The sequence below is a fragment of the Dasypus novemcinctus genome, chromosome 14 (assembly GCF_030445035.2).
Source record: "Dasypus novemcinctus isolate mDasNov1 chromosome 14, mDasNov1.1.hap2, whole genome shotgun sequence".
In the NCBI taxonomy this organism is placed as follows: domain Eukaryota; kingdom Metazoa; phylum Chordata; class Mammalia; order Cingulata; family Dasypodidae; genus Dasypus; species Dasypus novemcinctus.
This window is the reverse complement of record NC_080686.1, coordinates 108126083-108142771: the sequence shown is the minus strand read 5'-3', so window position 1 is coordinate 108142771 and position 16689 is coordinate 108126083. Positions and strand designations below refer to the sequence as shown.

General features: G+C 58.0%; 1 protein-coding gene across 1 annotated transcript in view; it reads left to right on the top strand.

Moving 5' to 3' along the window:
• The window catches only part of ZC3H3 (zinc finger CCCH-type containing 3), a 77172-nt gene that overhangs the window by 3310 nt on the left and 57173 nt on the right, over nt 1–16689 (top strand). Inside the window, exon 3 of the mRNA XM_058276116.2 lies at nt 513–709. Within this exon, the coding sequence (XP_058132099.1) occupies nt 513–709 (197 nt within the window). The remainder of the gene's footprint in view (nt 1–512; nt 710–16689) is intronic.

Sequence of the window (16689 nt, the reverse complement as noted above, 5' to 3'; positions counted from 1 at the left end):
TTGTGGACGGGGGCTTTGCCTTCAGTCAGCTCGGTGCCTTCCTCCGTTTCCGGGGTGTGTGCGGGGTGCCCCTTACAGAGGGGCGGGGGTCCCGGGCTGCCGGGCCTGGAGGTGGCCGGTGGGCTGCACGGCAGCTCCCCTCCTGGGGCTGTTGCCTCCACCCCTCCCGCAGCCCCTGGCTCCCGGCGGTGGGGTGAAGACACGTGTGGGCCAGCGGGCAGCAGGGTCCCTGGCCACGCCCCTGTGCCCCGGGGAGCGTGCAGCCCGCCCTGCCTGGGCTCTTCCTGCTTGGGGAGCTGAGCCCGCTTAAACGAGACCAGACGGGGTGAGGGGGGGGGAGTGCGGGCGACAGGAGGCCAGCGCTGTGCCTGGCCGAGCGGAAGGCTGGGGGCTGGAGCTGGGACACCCATGGGGCGTGGCGCCCTGAGGTGCCCCCTGGGCAGGACCCTGGCCTCAGGGGCCTGCGCAGAGCCGGGGGAGCTGGCTGCAACTTCCTGCTCTTTGTCTCGTAGCCTTCCTGGGGATAAGAGGACCAGCCCTTCGGCTGCCACCCCCGTTAAGGGCCACTTCGGCCTCCGGCGGAGACAGACGCTCCGGGGCAAGAGCAGCCCGGTCCTGAAGAAGACACCAGGCAGGGGGCTGGTGCAGGTCACCCGGCACCGGCTGTGCCGCCTGCCGCCGGCCCGGGCCCTCCTCCCCGCCAAGGAAGGTGAGCGCCGGCGCGAGGGGCCGGGAGGGGCCGCCCCGGACTGGCCCTGCCGCCATGAAGGGCTGTGCGGCCTTCCACCACGCCGGCGGGGGCCGGGCCCAGTCTGGCCGGGGAGGGGAGACGCCAGGTTGCTGCGCCCTCCCACCTCCGCGGGCGTGGGCTGCTGTGGTGTGGCGGCCTTGGTAGCACAGCCCTGGGCGCAGCCCTGGCCGCGGGGCCTCCTAGGGGCCCTCAGGGTGGAGGCGGGAACGTGCGAGAGGAGTCGCCCTGGGGATCGGAGTGTGGCGGTTGTCGCTGGGCTGCGCAGGGCTCCCGGCCTGGTCTCGGGGCCCGCCTCCCGCCCCGGGCCCCCAGTGGCCCTCTTCGTGGCTAGCCTGCCGAGCCGCTTTGGAGCACTGAGCCGTGCTGTGGCCCTCCCTGTGGCGGCCAGGCAGGCCTCGTCCCGGGGTGCGGCGGGCGGGACCCCACGAGGAGAGCAGCCGCCCGCGCTGGGTGGTCAGCGAGGCGGTGGCCACGGCGATGCCAGCCCAGGCCCTGGCGCTGTGAGCAGCGCAGCTGGGAGGAGGCCTCTGGGCGGCTGGCTGGTGCTTGGGGCCACATGCTGGGGAGCTGGGGAGGCTACGGAGCAGGCGGGGGGCTGGGGTGGGGGTTTCTGAAGCGGACGCCAGGGGGCGGCAGTTGGGGCATTTGGGAGGAGCTGGGGGGTCCCCATGCCACGGGACCGGGGGCTTGGCCATCCCAGGGGCAGCCAGGGCTCAGCTGAGGGCTGCCTGTGGTGTGCAGGAAGTGGGGGGCTTGGGAAGGGCCAGGGCCCGGCGGCTGACTGCGGTGCAGGTCGAGGACACCCTGGGCCTGTCGGCCGGCGGGAGATTCTGGGGCTGGAGTGGGGTGATGAGGGCAGGAGTGGGTCTCGGCCTCTCAGGACAGTGGGAGGGGGCAGGGGCGGTGCCCGTGCAGGCAGGGCAGGCAGCCTGGGCAGCATGTTTGGCATTGGGACTGCCCGGGGGGCGTAGCCCCTTGTTGGTGGCCCTTGGTCCCAGAGCAGTCACGGCCAGTGGGGCAGGCTGGACAAGGCGGAGAGGCTGCTGGTGAAGCTGCCCCAGGGCCCGGCAGCGCAGGGACAGGGCGTGGCCCGCGGCGGGCGTGTGCGGGCAGCGGCGTCGGTGCGTGCCTTCGCCCGGTCCTTCTTCCCGAGCCGGGCCTCGCCTGGGCCTGGGATCCGCGCGGGACCGCGCTCCAGGAGCGAGGCGGCGGGGGAGGGCCCTGGGGAGTGTCCCCAGCGCGCTGGGGCAGTGGGGGTGGCGGGGGTCCAGCGGGGCCTGGAGGACGGGGACTTGGTGTGAGGCGGTTCTGGCTGAAGCTGCGCCAGGCGAGGCCCCGAGCTGGGGGCGCGGGAAGGGCCGGCGGTGTCCCTGGGGTCTGCGGCACGCTGCCTGGCCTGGTGGGACCCCCGCGCCCAGGCTCCTGGGGGGGTCTTCCCTTTACCCTGTGGGCGACGCAGGGGTGCAGGGGGCTGGCTGGGGGGGCAGGAGCCCCAGGGAGCCCGGGCACCTGGGTGTCGCCGCCAGCACAGGCCCGCTGGCCTCGACCTCGTTGCTGGCCAGTCCGTCCTGGGGGCGGGTGTGCACCCCCGACACAGGGCTTACCCGGAGGCAGCGGGCAGGGGCAGAGCGGTGCAGCGGCTGTGTGCCCGCGGGGCGGCGAGGGAAGAGGGGCCTCTGGGCGGGGGCGGGCCCCCAGGCACCGGGAGCAGGAAGGCCAGGCACCGAGGCTGCAGGGGCGTCCACGGGGAGGTGGCGCGGGGCAGGAGGCGCTGGGGCAAGTGCGGACCCAGGCCTGCGGGGCGCGCTGCTGGGGTGCGCTGCTCGGGGGTGCCAGGCCCGGCCTTGCTGTTCCCTCGAGGCCTGGACGAGCGGGCGGTTGCCTCCTGCCTCCTGCCGGCGGGGCGGTCCCGAGGCCCGCTGGTACCGTGCGGGGCGGGGGAGGTGACTGGAGGAGAGGGCCCCGCGGGGCCCCCCTCCCCGGGGTGCCTGGAGGAAGAGCGCGCGGCTGCGGGGCTCTCCTAGTGGTGGAGACAGTTGCGTGGGGCATCGTCACCAGATGGGCAAGGGGCTTCAGGAGGCAGGACATGCCCTGGGCGGGACAGTGAGGGGTAGAGCTGGGGATAGGGGCGGCATGCACCGGGCAGTCAGGGTGGGCTGCCCTGAGGAGGTGACGTCCAGACGGGAGGGGAGGGCTGTGCACGAGCCGGCAGGAGGCAGGACTGAGCCTGCGGCCACAGGAACTGAAAGCCACGGGAACCGAAAGCCGGTGCCGGGGCGGGAGGGGGAGGGAGGCGGCGGCGGGGCGTCTGCGGGGAGCGGCGGGGCCAGGCCAGGCGGGGGGTAGGTCCCGGGAGCCTCCGCTCGGCTGCGTGGGAGGGGCCGGCGGGGAGCCTGGGGGGGGGGGCGGGGGGGGTGGAGAGTGGGGGAGGCCCGCCCGGGCTGGCTCCTGCGGAGTCCTTCCAGGGAGCCCCGCCGACGGCGCGAGCCCGGAGGCCGCCCCTGGTCTGGCTGCCTTGTGGCCTCTGCTCTGCCGCCTCCAGCGGGGGCTTCGCCAGAGGCAGCGCCAGCCTGCGGCGGGCGGCGGGTGGCAGGTGCCCGGAGGGGCGGGGGCCGAGGGGCGGGGCGGGGGCGGGGCTTGCGGAGGGCCCTGAGCCCCGCGTGCTGCCCGCCGCCGGCAGAGGGCGCGCCTGCCCCTCGCATCCAGCTGCTCCCCTCTTTCTGGTAACTGATTGCCTAATTTCCCCTTTATGTGAAAGAAAGCAGATATCAAGTAATTTGCAGCAATAACCTGCTAATGCTGGGCCAGTTCCCGCACCCCCCTGTTCATTTCAAGTGGCAGATAAAACACTAATACATAATTATCCTTGCAAATTGGATTGTTTTAAATAACCAAAAGGCTATGGCCAGGAGAAGGCGATCCCATTTCCCTTGAGTTACTATTGCGGCGTAATTGCCGCGTTCAATCAATTTCCCTGGCGTTAGAAATTCCATCACAATCAACATTAAGCTTTATTCATTGCGATGGCTAAGAGCCGGGCCATTTCTCCTCCTTTCCTTAACTGGCAAAATTAATCAGGGAAAAGATTTTAAACATTTACCCGTGCGAAAGAGGTCAGCTCTGCCACTATATTGCTCAGCAGATAAGGGGGCTAATAAAAAGGAAATTGAATTACTAATGATCGCCAGAAACAGAGTATATAAAACCGGGCAATCGCCAGGTTCAAGAAAAGGGGGAATCAATTTTCTTCGGACAAGGTGCGCTCGTTTTTTATTTTGGCGCATATTATCAGCAATTTAATTTGAAAGCGCATAAACAGGAGGAAACAGTTAGGGAATAATGAGCCCAAAGGTGTAACATGCCGCGGGATATATGCTGTACACAATTTATTTGGCACAGCAGATAATCGCTTTAATTGAATTCAAAACTGCACCGTTCAGCAGCAGCGTGGCCGCCGGCCGGGGAATTGCAGGGTTAGGAAGATTCGCCGCCCCCTCCCCGCTGCCCCGGCTCCCCCCTTCCCTGCCCCCCATCCCGGCCCGCACAGGCTCCCGACTGTGGCTGGGGTTAGCGGCGCCCCTGGGGTGCTCTGTGCAGGATCCTAGCGCAGTGGCCCTGACCACGCCTCTCACCGTCCACCTCCTGCCCGCTCTGGGGCTAGGGGTTTGGGACACCCTAAGAAGGGGCATGGCGGGTCCCGGGAGCCACAGCAGCACGTGCTGAGGGCTGCACCAGGGTGGGCTCCGAGACCCCGCTCGGGCACAGGCACGGAAGAAGACGCCCGGGCTGGTTTAACCCACGCAGTCCCTAGCGTGGCGTCGACGTCGTACCAGGGCGCCGCTGGTCGAGGCCCGGCTCCTCCTGCCCGGCTGCGGGCCGCCATGGGCTGCCAAGAGCCGCCAGCTGCGTGCACCTGGCAGGCTCGCCCGGCCCCCGCGCCTGCCGGGCCGCAGACCTGGGGCCTGTTGGTGGCAGCAAGTCGGGGCATTCCTACACCTCGACGCACCTGCCTCCCGCCAGGGAAGCCAGCGGAGAGCCACTCCCCGCAGCCCTCGTGGAGCTGGGTGCCCGGGCTGGGGTGGGGGCCCTGGGGCTGGGGGGCCGCCACCCAGGGCTGCGCCGTGCAGGGCGGCAGGCCTCTGAGCCGGCTCGCGGGCAGGGAGGGCAGCGAGCAGCAGCGGCTCCCATCACGGGCCCTCGCCCCGAGGGCTCACCAGGCGGGTTCTGGGGGGTTCTGGGTTGGGGCCCCCCAGATAGCGGTGGGAGTCAGCACCCTCCCTGGGGCCCCCACGCCCTGCCCCGGGCAGCAGCCCCACCCTGTGAGCCACACCCCCGCTGCCCCAGGCTGGCCCTGAGAAGCCAGAGGCAGCACCGTGGCTGTGCTCGCCTGTGGTCCCGGGGCAGGCAGGCCCCTGAGGCGCAGGGTGCGCAGTGGACCTCAGTGTGAGGAGCGGCCCTGACGGCCCTCCATGGGAGGGCGGGCCCAGGTTCCCGGGGCTGCCCAGGAGGGCTTGCCGCGCCGGGTCCCGCCTGTGCGCGCTGAGCAAGGGCCGGCGTGGGCCGTGTAGCTGTCCCAGGAGCCCACTCCTGTGCCCAGCGCTCGCCCTTCCTCTGCGGTGCCAGAAGCCTCGTGCCTCTGAGCTGGACTCCAGGCCTGCCTGGTCCTGCTGGGTGGCCCCGGGGCTTCTGTGCGTCAGTGTCCACGCCGGGGCAGCTTCTTCTGGGGCTGCTGGGCAGCTCTGCGAGGCGAGCATGTGGGCACGGCTGTGGTGGGCTGGGGGGACGACACCCACATGTGGCCTGGGTCCCCTGGCTGGGCAGGCGCTCTGGCCAGAGGTGCCTGCACCCCGTGTCCTCGCTCCCTGGTCTGCCACACCGGGCTGGCTGGAGAGCCCCTCCTTGAGCCTGCCTGTCCAAGGCCGTTGGGGGCAGTGCTCAGCCGCCCTGCCCCTGCCGCCTGGAGCTGGCGCAGCAGCGCGCTCATTTCCCTGGAAGCTGCGGCGCGGCAGCGGCATCACCAAGGCTCCCTGGAATGCCGGCTACTTCTTGGGGGGGTCGCGCCCGGCTGTGGGGCAGAGAGGGGCTGCCAGGGCCAGTGGAGGTCCGGGTGGGGTGGCGCTCCCTGCAGGTGGGGGGCTGCACCTGGTAGCGTGGTGGGCGCGTGCGGTGGGCCTCTCCTGGGCCCACCCTTCCCGCGCTGGCCCTGACCCCGGCCCCCAGCTCGTCCCGGCCTTGGGGCTTGCGGGAGGGCAGGGAGCGCCAGTGGGTTTCATTGAGCAGCTGCTGCCCGGGCACCGCGCTGGCACGACGCAGCTCAGCCTGTAGGAAACGAGGCCCAGGAGAATGCGCGGCTGCAGCCGAGCGCAAGCCGGGCACTGGGCCGTGTCCCTCCTTGGGGCCCGTGCCCCAGGCAGCCTGCGGAGGCCTGTGGGACCCGGCCTGGGCGGGCCAGCCTGCCTGGCCCCTGGCACCGGAGCAGCTGGTGAGCGCCGAGCGTGCCCAGCAGCCGCGTGCCGGGCAGCGCCTCCCGGAGGGAGCGAGCCTGGCCCCCAGGCCTCCGCGCTGCCTGGCCCTCGCGTGCCCCGGCCCCGGCCCCGTCAGCGGCTGCGCCCATGGCGCTCGCTGCCACCCGCCTGGCCGCTCCCTGTTGGCCTCCTGCGGCCCCTCCTCGCCCCCTGTCGCGTGTCCTCGCTGCTCGCACGCCTCCCATGGTCCTCGCTGCCTCGCGGGGGCCGCCGGAGCACCCCCTGCACCTCATGTCCCGTGGGAGCCCGCCCGGTGCTGGGCACTCATGGCCCCGAGAGGGCTGGGGGCCGGCGGCAGCGCTGGGGCCCCGCCCCACCTCCCTGCACTCCGCTGGTGTCTGGGAGCGCCGTGGGCCCAGGACCCGCCGTGCCTTCTGTGTCCTGTCGTCGTCTCCCTGGTGTCCCCCAGCCCTGCGGCGGGGGGGCTGTCAGGGGGGATGGGCAGGTGCGGGTCCGGCCGGAAGATCCTCTGGTGGGGGAGGAGCAGGAGCCACGTGTTGGGCACCAGGCGGCAGGTCAGGGCCAGCCGTGGCTCGAGATACCCAGAGCCCTGACCGCTGCTGCCCTCAGACTGCGCACCGCCTTCCTTTCCAGCATCAGCGCTGAGGAAGGGGCGTCCCGGGAGAACAGCGCACCTGTGCCGGGGCTTTCCAGGGAGAGTCCCTTCTGTGGCCGTCTCCACCCGGTGTCCCCAGGATGGCAGTGTCCCCGGGGTGGCGGTGTCCCCGGGGTGGCGGTGTCCCCAGGGTGGCGGTGTCCCCGGGGTGGCAGGTCTCCTCCTTTCCTGGTGGCCACTCCGGCTGTTGCAGGCTCTGGCAGTCGCAGACTCTGGCAGACACCCTGGGACGCAGGGCTCGGACTGGACAGGGCTTGGCCCGGGGTTCCTTCAGCAGCCCACTGCTGGCTCCGGGGCAGAGTGCCAGGACTCGGCGTGCACGGCCACCCAGGGCCTCGCAGAACCCGTGGAGGCATCGGGGGACTGTTGCGCACAGTCCTGCTCTCCTGTCCCCTGCTCCTGGGGCACAGCCCATCTCAGCCTGAGGTTGGCCGGCCCATGGGGGGGCAGGGTGAGGCTGTGGGCACGCGTGTGTGCATGCGTGTGCGCGTGTGCATGAGTATGTATGTGTGGGTGCACATGTGTGCGCGTGTGCGTGGGTGCACGTGTGCATGTATGTGCATGAGCGCGTGTGCCTGTGGGTGCACATGGTGCATGTGGGTGCCTGTGTGCGCGTGTGCGCGTACATGGTGCATGTGGGTGCGCGTGTGTGTGGGTTTGTGAGTCTGTGGGTGGAAAGGCCGGAGACGGGGCTGCCTTCGTTCACTGAGGGGCGCAGGGAGTGCCCTCCCCTCGGCGCGGGGCCCCCGGCCCGTGGTGACCAGCAGTGTGGCTCTGGGCCTGGATGTGGCCGGCCAGTCCCCGCCCTGTCCCCCTGCCCAGCCTGCTGTGCCCGTGGAGGTGATGAGAACAAGGTGGGCAGCAGCTGGGGTCCCCCGAGGGGGCATCTCTTGACCACAAAACTGGGAGCCTTGTTTTTCTCCTTTAGAGTGTTCCTCTCAGCCTTGGTCTCTTTGAAAAATAGTGGCTGGTGCTTTCGGGCTTCAAAGGACTTCGTCGTAAAGGTGAAACGCAGCCCACTGAGTGGGAGAAAATACTGTGAAACCACACATTTGATAAGGATTTGATTTCCATGCTATACAAAGAGATCGTTCAACTCAACAATAAAAGGGCAAGCATTCCACTGAAAAAATGGGCAAAAGACTTACATAGACATTTCCCTAAAGAGGAAATACAAATGGCAAAAAAGCACATGAAAAAATGTTCAGTGTCACTAGCTATTAGGGAAATGAAAATCAAAACTACAATGAGCTATGTCACACCTCAAAGAATGGCTATTATTTTAAAAAGCAAAACAGAAAACTACAAGAGCTGGAGAGGATGTGGAGAAACGGGCACACTCGCTCACTGCTGGTGGGGGTAGAGTGGGGCAGCCACTGTGCAGGACGGCTTGGCGGTTCCTTGGGAAGCTAAGTATAGAACTGCCGTACGAGCCGGCAATCCCTCTACTGGGAATATATCCAGAAGAACTGAAAACAGAGATGCAAAAAGACGTTTACACATCGATGTTCCTAACAGTGTTATTCAATTGCCAAAAGATGAAAACAACCAAAATGTCCATCAACTGATGAACAGATAAAGAAAATGTGGCATATACACATGAAGGAATGTTATGCTGCTGTAAGAAGAAATGGAATTGGGACACACATGCTGTGTTAGTCAGCCAAAGGGTGCTGACGCAAGATACTAGAAACCGGTTGGTTTTTATAAAGGGTGTTTATTTGGGGCAGGAGCTTACAGACACCAGGCCATAGAGCATAAGTGACTTCCCTCACCAGAGTCTACTTGGAGCACGATGGCTGCCGACGTCTGCAGGGCTCAGGCTTCCCGGGCTCCTACGTTCCCGGGTCTTGCTTCTCTCTGGGCTCAGGGTTCCTCTCTTCCTGGGGCTGGCTTCTCTTTCCTCTGTGAGCTGACTTCCCCGGGCTCCAGCCTAAGTCTTCAGCATCAAACTCCAGCATCAGAACTCCAACACCAAAAGCCCTCAGCTCTGTCTTTGCCGTGGTTTACCTGTGAGTCCCCCCATTGGTGGGGCCTAATCATAGTCATGCCCAGGTGCAGAGCAGACTACAAACATAAGCCAGTATTTCTTCTTGGAATTTATCAATAATATCAAACTGCTACATATGATAACATGGATGAACTTGAGGACGTTATGCTAAGTGAAATAAGCCAGACACAGAAGGACAATTATTATATGGTCTCACTAATATGAACGAAATACAAAGAATAAACACAGGGAGTTAAAACCTAGACTTAGGTTCTGGGAGGTAGGAGGAGGGACGAGAAGGGGTACTAGCGCTTAATGTGTGTAGAATTTTTAATTAGTTTGACTATAAAAGTGTGGAAATGGATAGAGTAGATGGTAACACATTGTAGTGTGAGAATAACTGACACGGCTGGTTTATAAATGGGACTGTAGCTGAAAAGGGTAGTCTAGGGATGTAAATGTCAACTGGAAGAGAGAATCTAGGGACTGCGTAGCAGCGAGCCTGGAGGCGGGTGGATTGTGGTTAACAGTACAGATACAGGAGTGGTCTTCTGTGAGCTGGAACAAATGTGTCACTGTTACAGGGTGGTAGGAGTACAGTGAAGTGTGGGAAAATGCAGTTTATGTAACTTATAGACTGTAGTGACAGCAATATGGCAATATTTTTGCCTTAATGTCAAAGAAGGTACTATATCAATGCTAGGGTCAGTAATTAGAGGATACGGGAATTTTTTTTTTGGACTAAGAAAAATGCTCAAAAGTTTACTGGGGTGATGACGACAACTTGTGATGAAAGTGAGCGCCAGTGAGTACACGCTTTGTAAAGATTGTGTAAGGCATGGGCCTGTGTAACATGAACCGTGTGGGGCAAGAGGGACTGCTTACCAGCACAGACGTGAGCGTGTTCTCTCGTGAGCTGTAACATGTACGGCACTGATGTGCATTAGCGTGCCAGTCAGCCAAACGGGCGCTGATGCAGAGTGCCGGGACTCTGTTGGCTTTTATAAAGGGTGTTCAGTTGGGGTAGAAGCTGACAGTCACGAGGCCCTACAGAGTCCACCTCAAGGTCACTTCCTCACCAAACCCTGTGGCTGCGTGCTGGAGCGAGATGGCGGGCGCGTCTGCGAGGGCTCAGCTTCCTCTTCCTCTTCCGGCTCGTGGGGCCGCTTCTTCCCACCTCAGCTGTGGCTGGCACAGGGCTCAGCATTCTCTCTGGGGCTCGTTTCTTCCCGGCTCAGCGGCTCTGTCCCTTCACAATGTCAGCCGTAAGCTCTCAGGCGAGTGGCTCAGCGCTCCTCCCGGCCTCTGCCGTGTCTGCAGAGCGTCTCTGCCTCTGTATCTTCTGTGTGTCTACTTCTGTGTGTCTCCTTGACTGAGCATCTGTTTCTGTAGCCCACTAAGGGGTGAGGACTCAAATCAAGTTGCCCTAATGACATGGTTGAACCAGAGCCCTAATCTTAACATAATTTAATCGAACGCATCTCCGCTGAATCTAACACAACCAAAGGGGATCATGCCCAGAGGAACAGACAAGTTTACAAACATAATCAAATACCTTGTTTTTGGAATTCATAAGTAATATCAAACCACTACACGTGGTGTTGCTAGTGGGACTGTACGGAAAACACACACCAAGCATGCACCGGGGTCCACAGTGAGCAGTAATCATCTCCTGATGGTCTTTCATAATCGCTAACATGTTCCACAACAGTGCAAGGGCTTGGTGGCGGGGTGACGTGTGGGAGTTCTGCACGTTATGCATGATTGTGAGCTCACAAGTTCTCTAATACAAAGTGTATATTAAATAGAACAAACAGCTGCTGGCGGAGGTGAGGGATTGGTGTCCGCACGTGCCTTGCGCTGCTGTGCCCGTCCCTCCCCGGCCCTGCCGCTTTGCAGCCCACACGGCTGTGCCGCCCCCTTTGCGCAGGCTGCTGTTCAGGCTGGGGTAGCGCCCAGAGAGCAGGGGCAGCCGTGGCTGGGGGCGGCAGGGAGGGGACTTGCAAAGTCACTCTGCCCCCCCGTGCCGATCTCTCTGGGTGCGAGGATTTACCAGGTGTGTCGGTTCTTAACCTTGGACCCCAAGGCAGGGTACGAAGGGGGAGCAGGTGGGGAGAGAGGTGGCTGGAGGGCGAGAGGCCAGCAGGTGGGAGGGCGGCTTCTCTTCAGGCCGGTCCACTGGAAGGTCAGAAGAGCTCCCAGCCCGGGTGGTTCCGTCACTGGTGTCTCGTCTTCCTTCCAGAAGTGCACAGCTGAAGGCGCGAGTGTTTCTTGGAGCCTAATGTTGCCTGCCTTTCATAGGTTAATTTTTCCTTTTAGTTCACCTCAAAATATTTTCCCATCTTCATTGTAATCTTTTTCCTTGACTCATGGGTTACTTAGAAGTACACTTAATTTCCAGATGTGGGAATTTTTTAGTTATTTTTAAATTACTGATTTCTAGCTTAATTCCACTGTGTAGATGGGGAGTTGGCGCTCAACCACTCAGTCACACCGGCTTCCCTGAGTTGGTTTTTTCATTTGTTTTGCTTGATGCTTGTTTTTGTGGGTTTTTTTAAGGAGGCACCAGGAACTGAACCTGGGACCTCTCGTGGGAGGCAGGTGCTCAACTACTCACTCCCCTAGACATTTTTTATGGTCCAACTTTCAGTTGACTTTTTTTAAAGATTTATTTTATTTATTCATCTCTCTTCACTTTCTTGTTGTTTTTCACTTGCTGTGTCTCGTCTTCCTTGTTTCCATAAGAGGCACCAGAAGCTGAACCCAGGACCTCTGATGTGGGAGGGAGGTGCTTAATTGCTTGAGCCACCTCTGCACCCTGCTTTGTTTTGTCTCTCATTATGTTCTTCCTCCCTGCATCTCTTGTGTCATCTTTTTGCATCAGCTCACTGTGCCCACTTGTTGTATCAGCTTGCTGTCTTCTTTAGAAGGCACTGGAACCTCTGCTCCCTGCTTTTTTGTGTCTCTCATTATGTTTTTTCTTCTTGTGTCTCTTGTTACGTCAGGTTGCTGTACCTGGCCTGACCTTCATGCCAACTGGCTGTCCTCTTTAGGAGGCACCAGGATCTGAACCAGCAACCTCCCATGTGGTAGGTGGGCGCCCAGTCGCCTGACCTACATCCGCTTCCCCATTTGACTCTTCATCTAGTTTGAGATTCATTTTTATTTGGAACGCTTAGTCTGTTTACATTTAATGTAACTATTGATATATTTGGGTTGAAACTTCCTTTGTGCTTTCTGTTTGTCCCTCTGCTGTTTCTTTTTCCTCCTTTTTTTTCTCTTTTGGATTCAGCATTTTTTTAAACTTTATTTTTAGAGAAGTTTTAGATTGTAATTTACAGAAAAATTCACTGAAAGTGTAGGGAAATCCCACATAACCCCACCCCACCCACACACACAGTTTCCCCTAGTATTGACATCTTAAGTTAGCGTGGTACATTTGTTACAGGTGACGAGACAATATTGAATCATTCCATTGCCATAAGTCTAGAGTTTACTTTTTTCCTTCCCCTCCCCCTCCCCTCCCCCTCCCTGCTGTTTTTGCTGTTTTTGCTGTTTTTGCTGTGTGCATTCCCTGTGTGATCTTCTGTGTCTGTTTCTCTTTTTTTGTCTTCTCTTCTCGTCTTTCTTCTCTGGGATTCACTGGGATTCAATCCTGGAGACCCCTCATGTGGAGAGAGGTTCCCTCAATTGCGCCACCTCAGTCCCTGGTCTCTGCTGCGCTTCACCTTGACTGTCCCCTTCGTCTCTCTTTTATTGCATCATCATCTTGCTGCGGGACTCACTTGCGCAGGCACTGGCTCGCCACGTGGGTACTCACGTGGGCACTTGGCTCACCGTGTGGGCAGTGGCTCATCACGTGGGCACTCGCCTGGGCACTCGGCTTACCACGCAGGAACTTGGCTTGCCATGTGGGCAATCAGCTCGCTAAGTGGGCACGTGGCTCACCGCGTGGGCACTCAGCTTACCGTGTACTTGGCTCACCGTGTGGGCACCCAGCTTGCCACGCAGACACTGGCTCATGGCGCAGACATGCTTTCTCTTTTTCTTTTTCACTAGGAGGCCCCAGGGATGAAACCCCGGTCCTCCCAAATGGTAGGCAGAGCCCTTATCACTTGAGCCACATCCGCTTCCCTGGTGTTTACGTTGTGGTTTGCACTTTGTGCTGTACACTTCCATCCGCCCTGACAAATGCTGCATGACATGAATCTGTCACTGCACCATCACAGAGGAGAATCTCACTGCCTCAGTTATGCCCTGTGGTCCACCCATTCATCCCTCGCACCAGACCTCTGGCAACCACTGTCTTTATATCAGTGATACAAGTTCGTCCATTAATAGAAGATAATGTCTATGATAATAGTGAATCTATTTTGGTCTGTGGTTACCCTCCCCCCTTAGGATTGTTCATTCCTCAGTCTTGAGGGATTTGGGGTGATGTCCACTTTGGCTACTTTAGGCTGAGAAGGGACTTAGATACTATGGGACAGATGAAAGGAATTGTTTTGCTTGCAGTTGTAGATACTCCTTGTTTTTTGGGAAGGGATTTGTCCACCATCATCGTTTTGTTAGTTGTCCAGGGCAAGCCCAAAGAACTGGAGAGTAGGAGTTGGCTGCAACTCTCCTGGGATTCAGGGCCCACCTGGTATATCAACAATCTAAAAATTTAAGTCTCTGAAAGATACATTTAACAGGTACATTGAAAATTTTAGTTTCTAATGAAAGAAGAGAAATCATGATTAGAGGGGAATTATAAATAAATACAACATATTGGGGAAATGGATTTTCATAGCTGGTTAAATAGGGCTCAGTGAAGGGTGTTGATTTCTTGGGGCCATATGCCTTGCCTCTGGTGTTCAGATGTCTCTAGAGCCCTTGGGAGCACTCTTGTTTGAGGCTTTGTTTACTGTGGCAGTTGATGAAATCTACCTGAGACTTGCATAATCGTAACCTCTGGAATGACCTCCCGACTCACTTGAAATCTCTTAGCCATGAAAACTCTTATATTAAATTACCCCCCCCCCTTGTGGTCAGGGTCTTTTTCTGAATGCATCACAGGTTGGCGCTTGGTTGTAATCCCTCATTGCCAGGGAGGCTTATCCCTGGGAGTCATGTCCCATGTCAGAGAGAAGGTAGTGAGTTTATATGCAGAGTTTTTGGCTTAGAGAGAGGCCACATTTGAAAACAAGTTAATTTCCAGGAGGTAATTCTTAGACACTAATTATAATTTGGCTGTGTTTCATTTTTACAGGAATAAGGTTCCTGAGTACAGGCATTAAGATTGAGGGCTTGGCTCCTTGATATTGATGATTGTATTTATGGACCTTTTATTTTGAAATTGAAACTTAGCCTACTATTATGTTTCCTGAGAGTTAACCTCCTGAGGGCCTGCTTGCTGCTCAAATGTGGCCTCTCTCTAAGCCAAACTCACCATCTAAACACACTACTTTCTCCCCGGTATGGGACATGACTTCTAGGGATGAGCCTCCCTGACTCTGAGGGATTAGTACCATGTGCCAACTAGCAGTGCACCTGGAAAAGACATTGGCCATAGGGGGAAATGGTAAATACAAGTGAGTTCTTATATCTAAGAGATTTCAAAGACGTTACACTATTTCACATCTCAGCAGGATCTCATTGACTGCCACAGTAAATATTGCCTCAAGTAGCAGGGCTCCTGAAGGCTCTAGAGACATCCAAACACTATAGGCAGGGCAGACAGCTCAGGAGTTTGGTGCTCTGCCAGTGGGCCTTACCTTGGAACTTATGCTCCCCAGCGTAACAGAGTTGGACTCATTTGTGGTTTCCGTACACATGGTTCTTCAGCCCCTTCTCATTGAACCTACAGTTAGTACCATACTTGATAGGTGTATTTCCTAGAGACTTAAATCTTTGGTCTATTCTTGTGCTAGTTGGGCCCTGAATCTCAGCAGAGTTACAACACCTACTTTTTAGTTCATTGGACTTACCCAGGGCAACTAAAAGGAAATGATGATGGACAGTGATCATCCCAAGGAACAGAGAGTGTCTCAACTGCAAGCAAGAGAGTACCATCCATTTGCCCCATGGGATCCAAGCCCCCTCTCAATTAGAGGCAGAGTGGCATCCCTATCCCCAAATCCTCAGGATTGGGGAATGAACAGTGGACTAAAGTAGACGTACTGTTATTCTACTATAGACTTATTGGTATTCTAGCAATGGAAGAACTTTTACATCGATGTGGATGGAGGCAGCAACCACCAGAGATTCTGAGGGGAGGGAGAGGGAAAAATAGGTGTAATATGGGGACATTCTTGGGACATTGGAACTGCCCTGCATGACCTTGCAATGACGGATACAGGCCACTTTATATTTTGTAATAACTTAGAAAATTGTGCAGCACAGAGTGTGAACGATAATGTAAACTATAATCCATGGTTAGTGGTAGTCCTTCAATATGTTGTGACATCAGTTGTGACAAATGTACCACACTAATGAAGGATGCTGTTAACGTGGGGAAGTGTGGGGGGGGGAGGGAGTGGGGCATATGGGAACCCCCTATTTTTCTAAATTTTCTTTAAATTATGTCAGTAGGTTTTACATAGATATATTAAGTATTTATTTATTTCTCTCCCTCCTTGTTGTCTGTGCTCGCTGCCTGCTCTCTGTGTCTGTTCGTTGTGTGCTCATCTTCTTTTTAGGAGGCACCAGGACCAAGCCCAGGATCTCCCCCATGGGAGGGAGGTGCCCAGCTGCTTGAGCCACCTCTGCTGCCTGCTTGTTGTTTCTCTCACTGTGTTTCCTCCGTGTGCTATCTTGTTGCGTCATCTTGTTGTGTAAGCTCGCCGTGCCAGCCCATCACGTCAGCTCACTGTCTTGCTCATCCTCTTTAGGAGGCGCTGGGAACCGAACCTCCCATGGGACGTCCCGTGTGGTAGGTGGGCGCCCAACTGCTTGAGCCACATCTGCTCCTCCCCTATATTTTTTGTATAACATTTATATAATCTAATGTTTCTTTAGAATAAATTTTAAAAGAAAGATTGAGGGTTTGGCATATAGGTTTATTTTCTTTCTTTAGTTATCGCTTATATATTCCAGAGATTTTTGTCACTTTGAGAAAGTAGCAGGGCTTCCCAGCACAGAAATTTAGTGTTTTGTTAGCTGCTGCATGGGCTCTATCGAGAAAACATGCCTATGCCAGCACGAACACATTCATATCCCATGGCAGTGTGCTTTAGGTGCATCTTCCCGTGTGCCACCCACCTTCGCACCCTGTACTAGAGACGTACCGTTGTTACAGATCCTGAAGGACAGTCTTAACGTTTGTGTTATTAACTTCACTCCTCGGCCACCCTGGCATCCACTGGGTTACACAGTTGCCTGTTTTATCCTCTAGCCTTCCTTCTAGCCTTCTGCTCTCAGCCTCGTTCACACTCAGTCCAGCACTGGTACTACACCCACACCGCTGCACCATCGCCACTTCTGTCCTTTCTAAGCCGTTACAATCGGACTAATTATAAAGTCTGCGCAGAGTAAGCATCGGCTCACCAATCTCTGCTCCCCTCTAGCTCCTGGTAACCTAACTTCCAGACTCTACCCCCAAGAGTCTGCTCACTAGATTTCGTTCCTGTCAGTGAGGTTGTGCAATAGTTGTCCTTTTTGTGTCTGCCTTATTTCACTCAGCATAAGGTCCTCGAGGGTCATCCATGTTGTCGCCTGGGTCAAAACTTCATTCCTTCTCACAGCTGAATAATATTCCATATCACATTTTGTTTATCCATTCATCTGTGGATGGACACCTGGGTTGCTTTTTTTTTTTTTTTAAGAC